Genomic DNA, 19,918 nt, shown 5'->3' on the forward strand with positions numbered 1-19,918 from the left:
CCCCATGGAGATTCACAGCCTCGGAGACCCGCACAGACGTTCCACTCTGCTCACAGGGCTGGTGCCTGTAGTGGAGGTCGACTTGATGGCATTGAGCATGGGAGCAAGTGGCCTAATGGTTAAGCACTTGGTTGCTAAAGGTCAGCAGTTCGAGCCCAAAGGCTCGGAAAAACCCTCGCCAGCTGCTCCTGGAACGCTCCCAGCTAGGGACCCTGTGGGCAGGTCTTCTCCGTCACGTGGTGTAGCTGCGCGGTGGGATTGCGGCAACAGCACGTGACAGCCGCGACCTTTGTGATGGACAGGATGAGCTGTTCCGGAATCTGGCATCTTTTAAATTGATTGCACCAAGATATCGATGGCAGAGGAGCAGGTGGGGCCGTGCGTGTCCTGTGGTTTTAAAAGAAGGCGACGTTTACCCAGGATTGCCAGATTATTCTGTGAGGTAAGTAAGCCTTCCAGAGCCTCCTCTTAGAACTGGATCGTACGTTGTCAGTGGCATATTACTACGGTGCGTGTTCAGTTTCCTAGGTAAAATGTACTGCCTCTCCTCGGAAGAAGCACTGAAAGCGTTTTCACTGAATCCTCGTCCCTATCTGCTCCCACCTATGCCAGCACCACCCTGCAAAGTCTTCATCTTCGGCCCGAAATCGTCGGGGAAAACAACACTTAGCAATCTGATTGCAGAAAAGTATAAAGGAAAGGTAACTCTGTCTCTCTATTGATCTACCTATGTCCTTGATTACAGTGCGTAAGGTTTTATTTGTACTCAATTGTCTTAATTTTACACTGTGACTTGGGTAATTGTTTATGCATTGGGTTGCTAACCACAAGGTCGGCAGTTTGAAACCACCAGCTGCTCCATGGGAGAAAGATGAGGCTTTCTCCTCCTGTGATGAGTTACAGCCTCAGAAACGCACAGGGCAAGTTCTACCCTGTCCTTTAGGGTCACTGTGAGTCGGAATTGACTCGATGGCCTTGAGTTTGGTTAGTGTTTGGTTTGGGGTTTGGGCTTCCTCATCTCCCAGAGTTTGTCTGACACAATTCAATTTGGCTTAACGGAGTTTCTTTCTCTTAAATCTCTGAGTGTCTCATGAGGGTATAGTTGAGATGTTGGGGCTACAGTCATCTGCGAGCGTGACTGGGGCGAAGGCCTTGGCACCTGGCTAGGTCACTCCCTCCAGAGGGCGGCTAGCGTGCCTTCGTGCTGTGGAAGCTGGGTCCCCTCAGAGGAAGTGATTGAGGGAAGAAGCTGCAATATCGCCTCTGAGACTTCATCTCAGAAGTCACACAGTGTCGGAGGGACCGTGCTCTATCTGTCTGAAGCAAGAGCCAGTCCTGCCCGTACGCAAGAGAAGGAGAACCGCGCTCTGTCTTCTGAAGGAAAGAGTAGCACGGAGCTAGTGATTATAAAATCACGAGAATATGTGCCAGGGAAAGGGATGCGATTTTCAAAACACACAGAACTTTTAGAAATTAATACACAGACAGAGCCCCATCGGCGGGGGTGAAAAGACAAGCCGTTTACAAGATGAGAGACGCAGAGAGCCAGTAGACATGAGGAAGGGGCTCTCACCTCCCTGAGAAGTAAAGAAATGCAAAATAATCAAGAAGCACGTCCTGTCGATCTCACTGCGAGAACTAAGCAGCCGGATTCTCAGGATGGGAGAAGTCTTTTTCCACCCTGCTAGAAATGGCCGTCAGGACTGGATAGAGAACCCTGAAAATGGCACACCTCCTGTGAAGGAGCAATTCTGTCCTCGAGATTCTCCCTAAAGAGACTAGCACACACTCATACGCGTTGGGTTTATCATATCGTAGTCTGGAATTGCCAAAACATGCAGGCCTCGGTAGAGGGCAGCCTCTGAGAGCCGGAACCGGACGGGGCTGCCTTGTTTTTCTGGGGGGCCCAAGTGTCCTACCTTTGACAGAGCACAGGCGCATCACTTTTCTCTCACTCTTCATTAGTGGAAAATTATTTGCGTTTTCCTTCTCCAGACAGATTGCCACCTTCCACAGGTTCCAGCTTTCACAAGTCTTGTGGTATTGGTATTTTAGTTAAGCAAATGGTGATGATTCATCTAATGTAATATTGTACATTGATTAAAATTTATGTAGATACAAATATATATTTCTTAGCATGGGCTAAAATAGCGTAGACACATATTGAAGGAAAAGCAAAAAAGAATCTAGGAATCAGGAAATATTCAAACTTAAAGAAGCAAAATAGAAATCAATTTCTAAGATCCTAACAGTCAGTGTTAAAAAGCATATTACATGCCTGACAAAGGATTTATATCTAAAATGTACACCCACTCCTCACTTATCAACTACCTCCTTATCCAACACTTCACATTTACAACAATAGTAAAATATCAACTTTTCACCTATTTTGTGTTTGAATGGCATGCATAATCAATACGATAATCAATGTTAAGGTGCCAAAAACAAGAGTAACGCTGGCTGTGAAGATTAAGGTTATGTAGCAACTTGACTGGACAATGATTCCTGGTGGCTTGGTAGTTATGTATTGATGTAATTTGGGAGTTGAATGATAAAGTAGGTCAAACTCCATTTTGTGATCTGATAACATCATCCTCCATTTTCGTATACCATGATATTCACACACAACCTGGTTTTTGGAATGTTACCATATCTATAAGTGACAAGTGGGTATATACCGTAAGTAATCTTTAACCCGATAATTTAAGTAGACAAAAGTTTGAAAATGAACTTTAAAAGCAAAGGAATGTAAATCACCAGTGAAGAATCTCAAATTATTAATGGTTAGGGACATTGAAATGTAAGCTAAATGCGATACATATGAAATCCACAAGAGTGGCTAGAACAAAATAGTCACAAAACTGAGTGTTGGTGAGGGGATAGGGCCACGGGGACTCTCATGCATCACTGGTAGGACTTTAAGTAGAACAACCCCTTTGGAAAATAGTTAGACCACTTATTTGAAAGTCAAGTGTATACTGACCAAAAACCTAAAAGAACCCAAGCTCACTGTCACCAAGTTGATGCCGACTAACAGTGACCTTCTAGGATGGGGTACACTGCCCCTGTGGGCTACTGAGACTGTCACTCTTTACAGGAACTGACAGACTGGTCTTTCTTCCATAGAGCAACTGGTGGTTGTGAACTGCTGACCTTGTAACTGGCAGCCCAATGCATAACCCCTATGCCAACAGAGCTCCTACACCTACCATGTGATTCAGTATTTCCTAGGTATTTACCCAAGAGAAATGAACACATATGTCCACAAAAGATTTGTGCACAAACCTTTGCTATTGCTTTATTCATAAAAGCTGGAGACCACCCCAAACATGTATTAATAAATTATAAAAATTAATAAACGGATAAAAATCTGTGGTATGCTCATAAAATGGAATACAAGTCAACAGTAAAAAGGAATAACACGTTACTGATATGTACAATAAGTATGGTTTCATCCAATAATCATCGTGAATCTTACACTACTATATTTCCCTTAAGAGAAAAATCCTGGGAAAGATTGCTTATTGTATGGTTCCATTCAGCAATTATCAACCTGTGGGTCGCTACCCCCTTGGCGGTCAAATGACCCTTTCACAGCGGTCACCCGATTCATAACAGTTGCAAAGTTACAATTATGAAGTAGCAATGAAGATAATTGTATGGGTGGGGGTGTCAGCACAGCATGAGGAGCTGTATTAAAGGGTCGTGGCATTAGGAAGGTTGAGAAACACTGGTTCCATTTGTATAGAATTTTATAAAAAGCAACACTGGTCTATAGAGACATACAGCATGAGCCAGGACTTAAGAGGAGGCGAAAACTGACTACAAAGAAGCATGAGGAAGCTTTTTAGAATTTTGGAAATGTTCTATTTTCTTAAATTCTTTGGTTTCTTTTTATTCTCCTCAGCAAAATTGTATTTGTGTGTGATATTGTTTAATAATTTCTCATTCTGTTGAGTTATCTTCCTTTGGAAGGGAGACAAATATGAATCTCTTCCCGTCACTTAGCTAGCTAGCTGTCTTCCAAAGTTCTTGGCATAGGTAAGTGAATATTTAAAGCTGCATTGGTTTGTTGAAATGTTTCCACTGGCACTCTTTCATTCCCAGACCTTTGTCTGTCACCAACGCCTCAGTCTAGTTCAGCAGTTCTTCTTCGATACCATCAGTTCTTGATCATAGGGTACCACTTGAAATACTTGAGTCAACCAACTATTTGGGATACAGTGACTCTATATTCCCTCCTTTCTCCTCCTCCTTTCCCTCATTTTCATCCTCCTCCTTCTCCTTGGCATATGTGAATTGGGTGAAGGTTTACAGAGCAGAGACATTTTCTATCCAACAATTCATGCACACTTTTCCCATCTCATTGATTACAATCCTCATAATGGAACATTAATTGTCCCACTTCTTCCCGTTTTTCCACTTTCCTAACCCTCTGGAACTTGCTCCTTGGGGCAACGCTGCCCTGTGGATCTCAACAGTTGATTATTCTAAGATGTGCATATTTCATTAGTATTTTTGTTCTTCCCTGTGGATCTGGCTATTGCTTAGCTGAAAAAAATGAGCCTAGATTCAGTTTAGTTCCAAATCTGAAAGGTAACAAAGGGCCATGGTCTTGGTGATTCACCAATCTTGATCCAATTAGTGACCCTGGGCTTTCAAAATAATCTTTCATTCTGTTCGATGTGTTTCTCCCACTCTATCCAGGACATCCAAATGTGATCATTTTCAAAGCAGTTGGTGATGGGAGTTGGGAACCATCTAGTTCTTCTGGTCAGAGGGTCATGGAGACTTGGTGTTGGAGAGGTCCATTGGACTCGTTGCTTCCATGCATCTTCTATTTTGAGAAGAAGCCAATAATTGCACCTTTGATGGCCACTCATGACCTTTTAAGAGTCCAGTCACCTCACTTAAGTAGGATGTAGAACATTGTGTTGACCATATGATGACCATTGACCTTGGTGCCCTCCCTGCTGCCCCCCACCCCTTCCATCTTTGTGTTCAAATTCTGCCTACAGTATCCTTCAATACCTCAACTCGAGGCTTGATTTTTTTCTTCTTTAGTTCTTTCAGCTTGAAAAATGCTGAACATTGATGTTATAAGAGTCCCCAGATAAAATTAAAGAAAGAAAGAAAGAAAAATGCGGAGCAAGGTCATTATAATATCCAGCTTTGTGTTCTGGAGCTTCCCCTTGCCATTTTTTGTTTAGCTCTTTCGTTTCATCTTTGCTTCCAGTCATGTGACCTTCTCTGCATTCAAGAGCAAGTTTCAGAGTCTCCCCTGACATCCATTTCAGTCTTTTCCATGACCTTTTGCTTTCTTCCTGTATGCTGTTCCTGATGTCATCCCACAGCTCATCTGGTCTTCAGTCACTTAGTTTTCAATGTATCAAACCTGTTCGTGAGATGGTCTCTAAATTCAGGTGGGATGTACTCCAACTTATGCTTTGACTCCTGTGTACATGCTTTAATATTTTTCTGCTTCAAACTGAACTTGCATATGTCTGTCCCACAATCTATACTTGACCTTGTTTTGACTGATGACATTGAACTTCTCTTTTGTCTCTTCCCACATATGTAATCTTTGGTTCCTGGGTATTTTATCTGATGAAGTCCATGTGTATAGTTGCCATTTTATGCTGTTTATATACATCAATATAGTGTGTCTGTAATATATGTATATATAATATACTTTAATACTTGGAGCTATGCCACTAGTGTTAAAATCTATGAGGAGGGGGTTCATAAAGTTTATGAAAAGATAATGGCATGCTCCACACACCTTTTTCAGCCCCTTATGTATGTGTGTGTGTGTGTGCATGCGCACAAGCATATGCATGGACAATGTCTTCAAGATTCACCATCATTTGCATTCATGTTGATTTCCTTATGTGATCTTTGCAGGTGGTTGACTATGTCAAACTTGTTCAGCCACGCTTTGATCAAGCCCTGGAGACGTTAATTGCGAACACTATAGCTGAAGCCACCGCAGTTGCTATTGCGGTCGTGCAAGAAAAGCTTCTCAAAGAACTACAAGAAAAAAAAAGAGGTGAAGTGTCTTTTCAAAATTCTAGATAATTTAGTTAAAATGTAGTTTAAGCTTCAGGAAGTAATTAAGCCCCTGCTACGTGAGGGCCATGGCTTTGTTTCACGAGTCTTGGGGTTGGTAGCACCTTCTACCGTCCTCTCACGAACGGGGGAAGGAATACATAGTGTGTAGACAGTTGGAGGGATGCAAGGCATCCCTTAGCTCCAGATTGCCAAGAACTACATCAAACACAGCTTACAAAATGTATTTCTTTATCTGGGGAGTCTACCTGTAAGTCAAAAACTAAGCAGTGCTCATTGACTCCTGCATCTACACCAGTCATTAAGGGAACAACAATCCACCTGGCTTTATTTTGTTCTGTTTTAACATTTGTCTGTCAGCCCTGATTGCAATGGGTTTTTCTGTCTGTAGAATGTAATTTCAAATTCAGAAAGTCATCAAGCAGTGGAACTGCAAGATGCCCTACTGGTCAATTAGCACAATTCTCTTCGTTTTAAAAATGAAGAAACAGGCCCATGAAACCTATGGCTATCGAGTAAGTTCGGACTCACAGACCGCGTGCCAGGTTTCTGAGGTTTGGTAAATCTCTCCAGGAGCAGCCAGCCTCATCTTTCTCCTGCAGGGTGGCTGTTGGAGTTCACCTGCCAACTTTATGGTTAGCAGTTGTGTCATTCTGAGTAGACTAAAGAAACAGATCCAAGGAGACTCGCATATGTACAACAGAGAGAGTTTTATGTAAAGGGTAATTGTACATTAAGAAAGCATCCCAACCCAATCCAGTTCAAGTTCTTGAGATGAGCCCATATGTCTGAGATGAGCCCATATGTCTGAGATGAGCCCATATGTCTGAGATGAGCCCATATGTCTGAGATGAGCCCATATGTCTGATACCAATCTACAAAGCCATCTTCGGATGATCGCAGGCCAGTGGGTAGAAAGTCTTTGGCTCCAGCGGCGTTGTAAGCATCTCAGCACTGGCAGGGGTCTCTCTGTGGCTTCTATGGCTTCAGAGGTCTGGTTGCATCTGGTTAGGTCCGTGTGGCTTCTCCAGCTCAGGGCACTAGCATAGTTCCATGTGTCTTATCAGCTTCAATGTCTCCCAGGAAATGAGCAGAGAGAGAGTGGTGTCTCCTGCCTCCAAGGAGGAAATACCAGATTTCCCAGAATTCTCAGGAGAAAGCCATGCCCACACAAAGGGCTCATTGGCTATGACCCAACTGACAGACTAGACTCCACTCCTTCACTCTTAATCCTCCCAAGTCCCAAATTGACACCATATTGTGTAACTACCACAACAGTCCAGCACGTGCCCAGCAGTGCTACCACAGTGCTCTACACTGAGGCCCATCGATGATTAAAAAAATGAGAAAAGAAAAAAAACATAATCAATTTCTGCTGAGTCAATTCCAAGTTGAAGTGACCGTACAGGACAGAGTGGGACTCTCCCCTAGTGTTTCCAAGGCTGTAATCTTTACAGAAGCAAACTGAACTTTCCAGTTCTTTCTCCCCAGAGCCGCTGGTAGGTTTGAACTGCCAACCTTACCGTTAGCAGCTGAGTACGTAAGTACTGTACCACTGTACTACTTGTGACAGTTAAATGGCTTCTTAAATTCCTACCCTGTCCTACAAGGTGACGACAAGTCAAAATTGACTTGATGGCAGTGAATGAGAAGTTCTTTGAGGGCATAAAAAAAAGAGAAAGCAATTCTAAGTGCTGTCTATTGAGCATTTATAACATGCAGTGTCTATGCTAAGGGCATTGCGTGCATTATCCTGTTTCAGCCTCACAATTGGCCTACAGATTAAATAGGTGCTTTTCTCGCTGCTCTAGTTGATGAAGAAACTTAAGACTCAAGGAATGATGTCATTTTCTCAGACTGCGCAGTCAGCAAGTGCTGAGAATTCCCTCTGACATCTGTTCTCTTGTCCACTGTGTGGCTCAAGTGGGCTCAGAGCATTGGATAAAGCGAATGACAGAAAGAGTCACTCATACGTCTACTCCCTGGACTTAGTCACTATTAAGTATTTGGTGCATTATCCACTCCCCTCTTTTCTACCCTATTCATCTTTGTAATGAGTAGTGTGATCCCACGGCATATGGTTTTATAACTACTCACGGACAAATTGGAAAGCAACATGTATTCTGGTCTACAGATGACACAGTTGAATGTAGCTTCAACTGCATTCAGCCTGTCAGTGATGTTAACCCAATTCTCACTACACTTAATTCGCTTTACTGCCTGTTTGCTATCTCAAATTCTGGAAGACATTGCAGCGAGTATTTGTCATTTTGGGAAAGGGACCAAGGGACTAGGGATAACTATAGGTCATGGGCACCAGAAGGCAATCGTCGCATGGCAGCCCCAGCTCCTCACATTGGGATTTCACCATGGTCTCCCTCTCCAGAGCAGCCTTAATTCCGGTCTGAGGTAACTGTGTCTGCCATACGTTGTTTCATCTTTCTGAGATATTCAATAAAATGGAGTCTTTTCCCTTGTCACCAGCATACAATTGGAATTTCTTGACCCAACCTGAGACACTTTTTAAAGGGGCATTTGAATCCATTTATTGGGCTCTCTGCTGGTGCTAGCAAGGTTGGTGGTTCAAACACGGTGGTCCACCAGCCGCCCCTTCAGAGAGAGAGGAAACGGTCTGTTCCCATAAAGATGTGCAGTCTGGAAAATCCTACGCAGAGTCACTCGGGGGTGAATCCACTCACTGGCAATGGGTTTGGTTTATTAGCTCTCTATAGCTGTGTCCTCTATTTTTCTTTTATGATCTTTTTATTGTCTGGTATCAGTTTGATACTTTCTAGCACTTTCTGCTTACCTTCTTGGTTGTCTGTCATTGAGGGATTCTGACTGCTCCCCTCCCTGACCACCCCACTTACTCTTCCAGTTGCCGTTCACTGGACTTCTTATGGGGCCCCACGGATCTCCAAGTGGAGCTGTGACCCCCTGTGTCTGGGGGTTCTTTTCACATCCTGGCCTCTCCGTTTTACACCGTGATGCCATAGGTGATAACTCTGGAACTGGTAGGGACTGGTTTCAGACAAAGACACTGTAGTGGCAGTGTCAGGCATGGCTAACTGCAAGGCTGGCGGTTCAAACCCATCCATCAGTGACTGCACCAGACAAAGCTGAGACTCTGCTCCGTAATGCTTTCCAGCCTCAGAACCCCTATGTTGGCGCAGTAGGAGTTTGGTTTGGGGGCTTCGAGGAGCTGGGCTTCTTTCCACCGGCCTCACACGCTGGCCTCTCTGGGGAAAGCAGGCTGCGGTTCGGGTTGAATCCAGGTGCCTTTCTCTTGGGCTTCTTCTTTCTCTGACCATGTGTTGGGTTGGCTTGCTGTGAACGGAGAGGTTCGAGCCCAGCAGCCGCTCAGAGGGAGAAAGAAGAGGTCTTCCTGCAAACCAGGCGTCCGCAAACTACGGCCCGCGGGCTACATGTGACCCGCCGAGGATATTTATCCGGCCCACAGGGGGGCTTTGCCCTGTTTGTATTTTTACTTCAAAATAAGATATGTGCAGTGTGCATAGGAATTTGTTCATAGGGTTTTGTTTTGTTTTTTAAACTATAGTCTGGCCCTCCAACGGGTCTGAGGGACAGTGAACTGGCCCCCTGTTTAAAAAGTTTAAGGACCTCTGCTGTAAGCAGTTACAGCCTCTATTGAGAAGAGACTGTTTTCAATCCACTTTTCTAAACGTTAACGGGGAAAACTTTTTTTTTAATTATAAAGCATGGGAAGGATTAAAAGAAAAATAAGATTTACAGCCTCCCAGGCCCTTGTAAGCCCTATAGAACTGCTTTTCTCTGGGCTAATCTGAGTCGGAATCAACTCGATGGTGGTGGATTTGGTCTGGTTTGGTTTTAGGAATTTCACATATTTTCTGAAGCCAACTTGGCTCTCAGAGCGCTTCATGTGCTCAGGGCACACATTCATTCTCTTGGCAAGAATCCTTTTCTTAATGTTGTTTGCCCACCACAGTGCCAGCAGCATGCTGGGTAGCAATGAGCACTCAGCTCTGCAGTGCTGAAACATTGTGGGCATATTCCTTTTTGAATAAGGTCCATTCTCTTGTCTATAGTATCACCTTTACTTGTCGGTGCACATGGGCGTGGTCTAAAGAACAACTACATGCTTTGTAAAAGGCCTAGAGGGCATATGAGGGGTGTAAGGAAATGGGGAGCCCTCTCCTACAGTGTTGTCATCTGGGCAGATGTCTAATGAGGGCGACTCTGGCTGAAAGGGGCTCTGTGGCATTTTCAAAGGGTGTTGTTTTGGGTCCTTTTTAACTTCAGAAGGAGGTCCCTGCCACTGTAAGGATAAAACAAAGACAAAGACTTAGGTCCAGGTGCATCCACAAGTAAAGGGTTATTCCGGTATTGGGTGGGGGGGGGGGGCAAAAGAAAGAAGATAAATCAATGGACTGGAGGGTTGACAGGTGTTGACTTTGCTGAAAGGGAGGATGGGGGTCCACAAGAGAGAAAAGAGGAATTAGGGGTGAGGGTGTGTTGGTGAGGGGTTTGAACTGCTAAATAGAGGTGAGGGTCTGAAATGTAACTCCACCCCACCCCCACCTATTTTACAATTTTTAAAAATACGTTGTTTTTTTTAAGAAATAGGTCACCAGGTCTTCACAGGTGCCTCTCAAACAAACAAACAAATCTCTCATGACCCTGGAGTCACTGCCACTCACAGAGATCCTCCAGGACCGGGCAGAACTGCCCCTGTGCGTCTCCAAGACTATAACTCTTCACAGGAGCAGAAAGTCTCATCCGTCTCCCTTGGAGCAACGAGTGACTTTGAACCACCAACCTTGCAGTTAGCAACCCAAAGCACAACCCACTCCTCCCTTAGAAGGCTTAGGTACCTCTGGAGGGCCTCCAACCTCCAACCTTTGGGTTACCAGCCAAGCACATTAACCATTGACACCACCTGAGGTTTTTGAACGTGTATTTCTCCACATTTGCGATGAAAGATAATAGTAACAGCCAATCAGAGAAATCCTTTATACAATGCCATGTGTCCTTAAGTGCATGTTCTCAGGACCTCTGTGGAGAAAAATAGTACTGTAACTTCAGTTTGAGAGCTGAACCCTGAGGTTCTTCAGAGTGTGACGCAAATGACCCACCGACTCCCACGGCAGTCTGGGTCAGACCTGAGGGTTGTTCAAGCACATGTTATCAGACAGATGATGACAGAAGGCTAGAGACACATTGGTTGTGCACTGAGATGCTGACCAGGTCAGTGTCTTCAATCCACCAGCTGCTCGAAGGGAGAAAGTTGTGGCGGTAAGAGCGGCTATGGTTACAGCCTTACACGCCCACACAGGGCAGCTCCAGTCTGTCCTAGAGGCTTGTAATGAGTCAGACCCCACTGGGCACACAAAACCGCCACCTGCAGCCGGCTTCCTGTGCACCATTTCTAAACTAAGGATTCACATTCATCAGCTCATTGTGAGCCACATTTTGGCAAGTGGAAATTGGACAGGGAGACTAAGGAATTTACCAAAGTGACAAAATCAGAACTGAAACTCAGATCCTTGGGTCTTTAAAGCAGGGTGTTTCACCAGTAAGCCTATATGCCGACCCCAAGCTGCCTTTTGCTAACATAGCCAATTGTTGTCTTCCAGAATCGCAAGCTTCAAGGGAATTGGAAAGAAATGAAAAGATGTATGAAGAACTCCAGATGAGAGAACTTAAAGGCCCAGAAGAAATCCCTTCTTCCATCGAAGAAGATGGTAAAGAAATAGCCTATTGAGGTTATTGACCAAATCTTTCCTCACGTCCACAGATTAGCTGACAAGAGTGATTCTCCTTTTGCCGTAACAGACAACCAAGAGCCCCGAAGAGAAAACTCTCAAGAGGAGGCTGAAGAGGCCAAAATGACAACAGACAAACCCTTGGATGATCAAAAGGACAGAAGTGAAAAAGATGGTAAGAAAATGAACCATGAATTCCATGTTTATGGATCTTATTTCCATGTATTTTGTATTTGATCATATTTTATTCTAGGAGTTCCTGGGGTAGAGGGGGGGGAGAGCAAATGGTTAAACGTTTGACAACTAGCCCTAACTTTGAACCCCGCCCCCCAAAGGTGTGTCTGGGGACAAGCCAGAAGACCTACTTCCAAAAGGTCACGGCCTTGAAAACCCTGCAGGTCTATTCTGCCCGCCCCGTCACCTGAAGTCAGAAGCCAGTCAACAGCCACAAGCAGCCCCTCCGCCATTCTTATGGCTGTGGTTCTCGGTTCCATCTCTCTGCTCTCGTCTGTGCATTTCCGTCCTCCTGGTAGCTTGACATTTGGTTCCCTCTTCTTTTTCTAATTTCTGGAGGTGTGAAGTTCAGCTATTGATTTGCGGTCTTTTGTAATGTAGGCACGGGCAGCTATAAAGGGCCCTGAGGACTCTGCCTCTGCTGCGCCCCATAAGCTTTGGTCCCTGGGGGCCACATTCTCATTCAGTTCTAAGTATTTCCTGATTTCTCTTTTGATTTCTTCCTTCATTCGCTCATTGTTTGATTGTGTGTCGCTTAATTTCCACGAAATTTATATGTGATGTTTCTTCAATTTTTCTTTCTGTGAGTAATGTCTAATTCATTTTCCTGTGGTTGGAGCTGATACCTTGTATAGTTTAGCTTTTAAAAATGTATTGATACGTGTTTAGCAACCTAACATCTGGTCTCTTCTAGAGAATTATCCAAGTGCACCGGAGAAGACTGTTTACAGAGATGCGGTTATGTAGCATGTTCTCCATAGAAGTGCCGTGTCTAGTTCGTCCACATTGTTGTTCCAATCTTCCAATGCTTTACTGATTTTCTCTGTCTCTTTGATGTTGTGTCCGTTCTTAAAGGAGCCCTGGTGGTGCTGTCCAGTAAGCATGGGACAGCTACCCGCAGGTCGGCTGCTAGCCCACCAGCTGCTCTACGTAAGAAAAGATAAAGGTGAAAAGTCTCTGAAGCCCTACGGAGGGTCAGCGTGAGTCAGACAGAAGCAACTTGATGCCGCGGGACTCGTTACTGAAAGTGCTCTATTGAAGTCTTTGGGTTCGTTTTTAACTTCAGCAAACCGAAATTTATTCTTTCATCGTTCAGGAAGCGACAAGTCTGCATCGGGGTGCTAGCTCCAGGGAAAGACTTTCTCTTCCTATCAGCTCTGGGGAAAGGTCGTTGGCATCAGTCTCTCCTGGAGTCTAGGAGGTTCACAGTGCAGAGACCCAGAGTCTAAAAGATGCGCTCTGCTCCTGGCTCTTCATTCTCGGTACTACTGAGGTAGCATTTATCTTCGGCAGGTAAAAGGTAGTAGAGGCCCCTCTCTGGTGAAATCCCCCTTAGACCAGCTCAGCGCTGATCATATCAGATCTCATCTGGGAGGGGAGCGATGATTACATCATGACATGGCGTCAAATCACATTATTACATAATTGCCAAGCCTCTGAGGATCCTGGCCCAGCCCAGTGGACACATATCTGTGGGGAACAATCCAGTCCATGACAGAGAGTCTTAGACAGTCTTTAGAACATGCCACACAACCTGTCTGTGTTAGCTGGTTTTCTTCTTCATAAGAGGTCTACTTCTGCTTTTTTGGCGGGGCCTCGTGTGCAGAGGAATTAGGCGGTGAGGCTTTGGGAGGCAGAGCAAGGCCTGAAGGAACCCTTGCTCTGAGCCAGGCCCTGTATCAAACTGTTTCAAACAGTGTGGCTGCTACTCCCATGTGCACATGAGAAACTGCGCCTTCGCAAGTTGGAGATTTCGCAAGATCGCGCAGCATAAGGTGGGGCTGACGGAGGACTAGGGCGAGTCTGGCGATACAGCTTCACAGTGTTGTTCTTTTTAACAATAGGAGTAGACTTTGAGTTTCCTGGAAATGCAGATGATCCTTGTCCTGTTCGCTACTGTCTGCTCCGCACCTCACGCAGTGCCTGGCACGGAGTGGACGCTCGGTAGATCTTTTGTGAATACACGATGCGTGGGGATGAGGTGGTGAGCTCCCTGGTGGTGGGAATCATCTTCAAGCCCAGTGCTACTGAAAATGCCACATGGACATCAGGGACCTATTGGCCATGCCTCAAAGTCCCCACCAGCCCTGGGTTCACTGAGTCTGTGTCCAGTTGCTCAGGGAACCATTTCATTTTTCTTTCTTAATTTTTTATTGTGAATTAGTGAAGATTTACAAAGCAGACCATCCATTTTAGATTCCGTAATTCACACACATTTATCCATCGCCATCCCTTCAATGTGCCATCACTTATCCCACTTCTCCCCTGTGTTTCTTGTTCCTATTCCTCCTTATTTCCAACCCTCTGGACTTTGTCCTTGAGTAAATGCTGCCCTTACGAACTTAATGGTCGATTGTTCTAACACAGAAAAAGCGGGTTCCGTTTTCGGCCCGGAAGGTGACTAAGAGCCATGGTCTTAGAGTCCCACCAATTCTATCTGGCCAGTAAGCTTGGTCTCTCACGGTCTTGACTTTGGCTCCATATTTGGCTCCTTCTACTCTATCCAGAATCTTCTAATGTGATCCCTTTCAGAGCAGTTGGGAGTGGTAGCCGGGCACCATCTAGTTCTTCTGGACTCGGGATTGAAGAGACTGATGTCTTCATGGTCCATTAGTCCATTGGACTAATTGTTTCCACTTGTCTTTCAATTGTCATCATACTTATTTCCTCTGGACAGGAAAAGATTGATCACTGCACCTTAGGTAGCTGCCCATAAGCTTTTAAGACTGCAGCCACACTCACCAAAGGAGGCTGCGGAGCAGTGTCTCTGTGAGCTTTGTTATGCCAACTGACTTGAGTCGCCCTCGAATCTTCAGCTATTATTGGAGAACTATTTTTCCCTTCAACCCTGTGTTTATTTTCTATATTTGGGGCTCCGAAGTTAGGTGCATATATACTTAGAATTATGATAGCTCCTTAAGGAATTTCTCCTTTTAGTATTATGTAATGCCCCGCGTGGTCTCTTATAATGCACTTTCACTTGAAGTTTATTCAGTCTGATATTGAAATCACCACACCAGCTGGCTTTTGGTCATTATTGGCTTGCAATACGTTTTCCCATCCCTTTACTTTTAATCTACTGGCCTCTTTGTGCCTAAGATTTGTCTCTTGCTGAAAGCAATTAGTTCAGATAATAAAAAGAAAAAATATCTCTTCTGCCACTCATCCTCTGCCTCTGAGTGACCTTTGTTAGGGTCTCATATGACTCAATCAGATATTTGATATGTGTTTTTTTAATTGAACCAACCTTTTGCATCTAGTTTTATATGCAGCTATAATTTACTTTATCATGTAATGTGGGACAGTTAAGTTTTTTGTTTGTTTCCTCCTACTACTTCAGGGAGATACATACTTGCTGGGTGTTTATTTCTAGCCTAATAGGAATTGAATTGCACACTGTCAGAAACTCATCTCTCCTTTCCCAACACATATGTGCATACACACACACACACACACACTTCAGAGAAGGACCTCACTTCCTCGCATGTTAAAACAGATGAGGAGCTCTCTCTGGGCTGCTCGCCTTCTCTTCCTCCATACAGTCTTTGGGGCGGCAAAGGAGCAGACATCAGACATCCGTGCCTCTACCCACCACTGCCAGAGGGATTTCTAGGGAAGAAATTAGAGAGACCACTTCTGGCCTCTTCTGTCTACACAGGGGAAAGGGTGTACCCACCCAAGGCCGATTCTTGCGTGCCTGAGGTCAGACATTGGCCCCACCCGCCAACCTTCTTACCAGTTCTGGCAGCAAACATCCCTGGCACAGTGCTCTGCTCCTCGGCAGGGTTTGATCATTCATTGTAATGGCCAGCCAGACGCCCAGAGCGCACTCATGACGGCAGGCTTGATGAGGGGGCTTCCAAGATGATGATTTAGGTCAGAAACGTACAGGATACAGTTGTGCAGTCAGTGCAGTCTCTCCGCTGCCATGCCTTCGGGCAGGCCTCTCTCCGTCTCGGGCTCTTTGCCTGGCTTCTGACCTGCTTGGGCAATGTTACAAAGCTCTTTCAGGGTTGCCAAGCAATGAGCAAAGGGCTCGCCATCCTGCCTTACGTCTAACCCTCAGCTGAGGGTGTTCAGCCCTAGCTCTCCAGGTCAGCAGACCTCGCTCACATAATTCAGTGCCCGGAGGCACCTCCGCTCCACAAGCCAGCCTCTTGCCCACAGGTTCTCAGCCTTCCTTGCCCCACTGACTGGGAAGCCACCACGCCATCGCTTGCTCCTGCCTCAGACTGTGGCTCCTGGTTCTGCTGTTGTCACTCCTGGCGGGAGGAGGTTCAGCCCACGGGGACCTCGGGGCTCAAGGGATCTTCCTCACTCCTGGCTCTTCCCTGACGCTGGTAGGAAGCTACCTCTTCCTGCTTCTGAGGTGGCTCGTTTAGCACCCAGTGGGATGGCATACGAGCCAATGCCCCGATAGCGTTCCGAGTCTACAATCCCAATGAACACTGCTAGCACACCCCAACGGAAGTGTCTACGCCTTTGAGTGTCTCAGCCCACTTCCTCGTCACCCACATCCATCAGAAAAAGAGGAGATATGCCCCGTCGCTTGGTGAGAGAGACAGACTGTGGCTAGCAGAGCCCCACCCGCGAAGTCACTGCGGCCGCCTGGACTGCTAGTGCGCCCTGGGGAAAAGGAGTTCGCACCAGCCCCGCACCGGCCTTTCCCCACGCCTTGAGAGGAGGGCAGCCTTTCTGGCCTCGTAGTCAGGAGGGTGCTAGCACCTCAGAAAGGTCAATGTTGATGTGTGCTTCCAAATGGTAGACTCACTGACACACACTGAGACTACCATCATTATTGTTAGGGTGAAGGGAGTAGCTTCACTTCCCACCTCTGACAGATGGGGTGGCTTGATTTGAAGACTGCGTTCGTAAAAACCGGGCGACATGAGTGCTGGATACCTAGTCCCAGTCATACCACAAGCTTCCTTGGGGATCCGTCTGCACTTTTCTGTAAGATTCTCAGGGTGTTAGCAGTGTTATATTCACAGAAGGAAAAGAAATCAGAAAAAGTACATCCAAATTTAAGAGACTGTCTCAACCCTCTAGTCGGGAACTACCAGAGCTGTATCCCCCCCAAAGGTAAATGATTATTGGACTAATTTGATTCTCTTCAACTGACGTTCGATAAAACACAATAGCTCCTTCAGAAGTTGGAAGGAGGCATGTGTGGGGTGTTTTCTTTAAAAGCACTACTAAAATATGAAGGGCTTCCAAAAGTTTGTGAAAAAAAACTCCACTCTCTTTCTATCCCATTTTCCTTCAAAGCTTTTGAAGTCCAACTGTACAACTTGCTCCCTCGTGAAGAGTACCCCAACCCATAGTGGAGCCTGCAAAAACATTGTTTGTTTAAAAAAACACACATGTGAAAGGTTTTGGAGCAAAAGACTCTAAGGAGAATGCACGGCATGTTCCCATGTTTTTGTATACGCAACTGTTTGTCATAGGTTACCTTTTAAGATGGAATACGTTGTACAAGGGGATTTCGGAAAATTGGTGGACAAACGGAATAGAACGATGTTAGGGCTCGAGGACTGATGAAGCTCCCTGCTGGCACAGGGGCGGTGCAGTGGGCTGATCCCATCTGAAAGGCCAGCCCTCGGAAGCCACCGCCACTTCTCGGGAGAAAGACGGGGCTTTTAGTCTTGCAAACCGCATGGTTTCGGAAACACACAGAGCAGTTCTACCCTGTCGTGTAGGGAGGCCAGGAGTCGGCATCAACTTGGTGGCAGTGCATTTATTTGCTCGGGAAGGAAGGGGTGAATGAATATTGGGTCGACAGCTAGCAGCTGCTAGCACATCTTCCCATCTTTGTCTGATTCTTTTTGCCTCATCTTGGCCCCTACTAGCGAGGCTTCATTCAGCGAGACATGGTGCTTTCTGCGCACTACCCGGTCTTTCCATTCGTGAGAACAGGGGCAGGACACAAGGCAGGTGGCTGTTCTTTGAAGGTCCTTGTGAGTTTTTCTGGGCTGGGATCCATCGGGCCTTAGCCAGAGACCATGTCAGATGGAAGAGCCCAGGACCCACAGCTCAGGAAGCATGTCGAGAAATATAGAGGCAGACGAGCTAGGTGGAGGCACCAACCTCCTGTCTCATTACTGCAGAGGCTGAGCTTTCGTATCAGGATGCAGCCCAAGGGCCACACCAGGGGACACATCAGCACCAAGTGAGGACAAAAGCAAGTGTGCCATCCAAACCACCCCCTTTTCCTTGCCCACTCCAACTTGCCTCCCTCCTGTCCCCCTACTGCCCTACATAGTCCCATGCTTGTCATTGGCAGCTTTAACCTGGTTTTCTGACTCATTCCCCGTCTACACAGCTTTTCACTGGACCCCGGGATTCTCTGTTCTGCTGCCAGGTCTGAAGTGTTGAGCTTCCTGAAGTAACATTCTTCCTCCTTGTCTTTGTCCCTCTTCTTCCAGCATGTGGAGTAGGGACACAAAGGCGGGCCTTTCCTAGGAAGGTATTAACAATCCACAATCGTGTGCATTGCCCGTAACACTGTCTCTGAAATCATTGGTGACACGCACTGATTAACTGACTTCACTTTAGTTGCAGTAGAAGACACAATAGAAGAGGTGACTGCAGAGCATCCAGAGGTTGTGGCCATGATTGAGGAGACGGTCAATAAGGCAAAGGACATGAACTTTGACCAGCCATATGAGAAGCATGCGGAGATCTTAGAGGCCATCTTTGCACAGGTCAGAGGCCCAGGCTGTGGATTTGAATGTGGAGTTAGCAACATGTTGAGACAACGGACACAGAAATGTTTATCTCGTGTGTGTGTGTGTGTGTGTGTGTGTGTGTGTGTATCTTGTGCGTGCATGTATTCGTTTTGCTAGCTCGTTTAACAATATCGAAATCTGTAGCCTGCAAATTCATGTGCAGTTGTAGTTATCCGTCACAGAACGGGTAATGTTTCTCAATGAACACCTGTTTATGCGCGCTGGTAAATTTCAATTAGCCATGAAAGTGTGTGATATAGGGTCATAGCTTTAAAAGGAAGGCACTAGCTTTTAATCTCTTTGATTCCGTTCGATCAGCTAAGAGATGTTGCATATGAAGCCAGTGACAAGGCTAGATAGTTCACCTCTGAGCTGATTAACCATAACCAAAACAAACAGAAGCAAGCCCACTGACTGCTGACTCAGGATAACCCTACATAGAGTTTCCAGGGCTATAAATCTTTATGGGAGCGGATAGCCTCATCTTTTCCCTCGGAGCCACTGGCAGGTTTGAGCTGTGGGCCTTGTGGTGCTTACTCAACAGTGCCACCAAATCTCCTTAAGTTCTATGGGTGATTGACTTCCCCTGTCCCCCTTGATCCTGAGTTCTGTCCTGAAGGAGAAGGGTTGACGAATGAGCGATCTTTCCAGTCAAAGGGGAAATAAAACCTCACATGCAATGTCTCACCCATGTAAATCAGAAGGTTTCGCTTGTGTGTGAGTGTGCTTTGTTCAGAGATCCCAAGTAAGCACTGAAAGTCAAAGACGGAACAAATCACTATAGGGTCGGGATAAACTGTCAGTGGGGTTCCTGTAGGATCCCTGGGGGCATAATGGTTATGCATTGGAATGCGATCCGAAAGGTAACAGTTAAAAATCACCAGCCAGCTCTGAAGGAGAAAGACCAGGTTTTCTACTCCTGTAAGCAATTACAGTCTCAGAAACTCACAGGGGCAGTTCTACCCTGTCCTATACGGTTGCTATGAGTCGGCATTGACTTGATGGGAGAGGTTTTTTAAAGGCAGTCTTGTAACTTGAAGAAGATGTGCCTTAAGATGATTATGTGCAAGGATAGAGCCACCCTGTCCCACACATGAGTTGTCAGCCTTGAGTGGCGTCAAGCCCCAGACTGCGCCAGCCTCC

General features: G+C 45.8%; 1 protein-coding gene across 1 annotated transcript in view; it reads left to right on the plus strand.

The window, feature by feature from the left end:
* The window catches only part of AK9 (adenylate kinase 9), a 148,004-nt gene that overhangs the window by 39,352 nt on the left and 88,734 nt on the right, over positions 1–19,918 (plus strand). The window contains exons 11-16 of the mRNA XM_075553990.1: positions 303–442; positions 521–701; positions 5,905–6,049; positions 11,685–11,792; positions 11,884–11,988; positions 18,603–18,751. Of these exons, the coding sequence (XP_075410105.1) occupies positions 303–442; positions 521–701; positions 5,905–6,049; positions 11,685–11,792; positions 11,884–11,988; positions 18,603–18,751 (828 nt within the window). The remainder of the gene's footprint in view (positions 1–302; positions 443–520; positions 702–5,904; positions 6,050–11,684; positions 11,793–11,883; positions 11,989–18,602; positions 18,752–19,918) is intronic.

The sequence above is a fragment of the Tenrec ecaudatus genome, chromosome 7 (genome assembly GCF_050624435.1).
Source record: "Tenrec ecaudatus isolate mTenEca1 chromosome 7, mTenEca1.hap1, whole genome shotgun sequence".
NCBI classification, from domain to species: domain Eukaryota; kingdom Metazoa; phylum Chordata; class Mammalia; order Afrosoricida; family Tenrecidae; genus Tenrec; species Tenrec ecaudatus.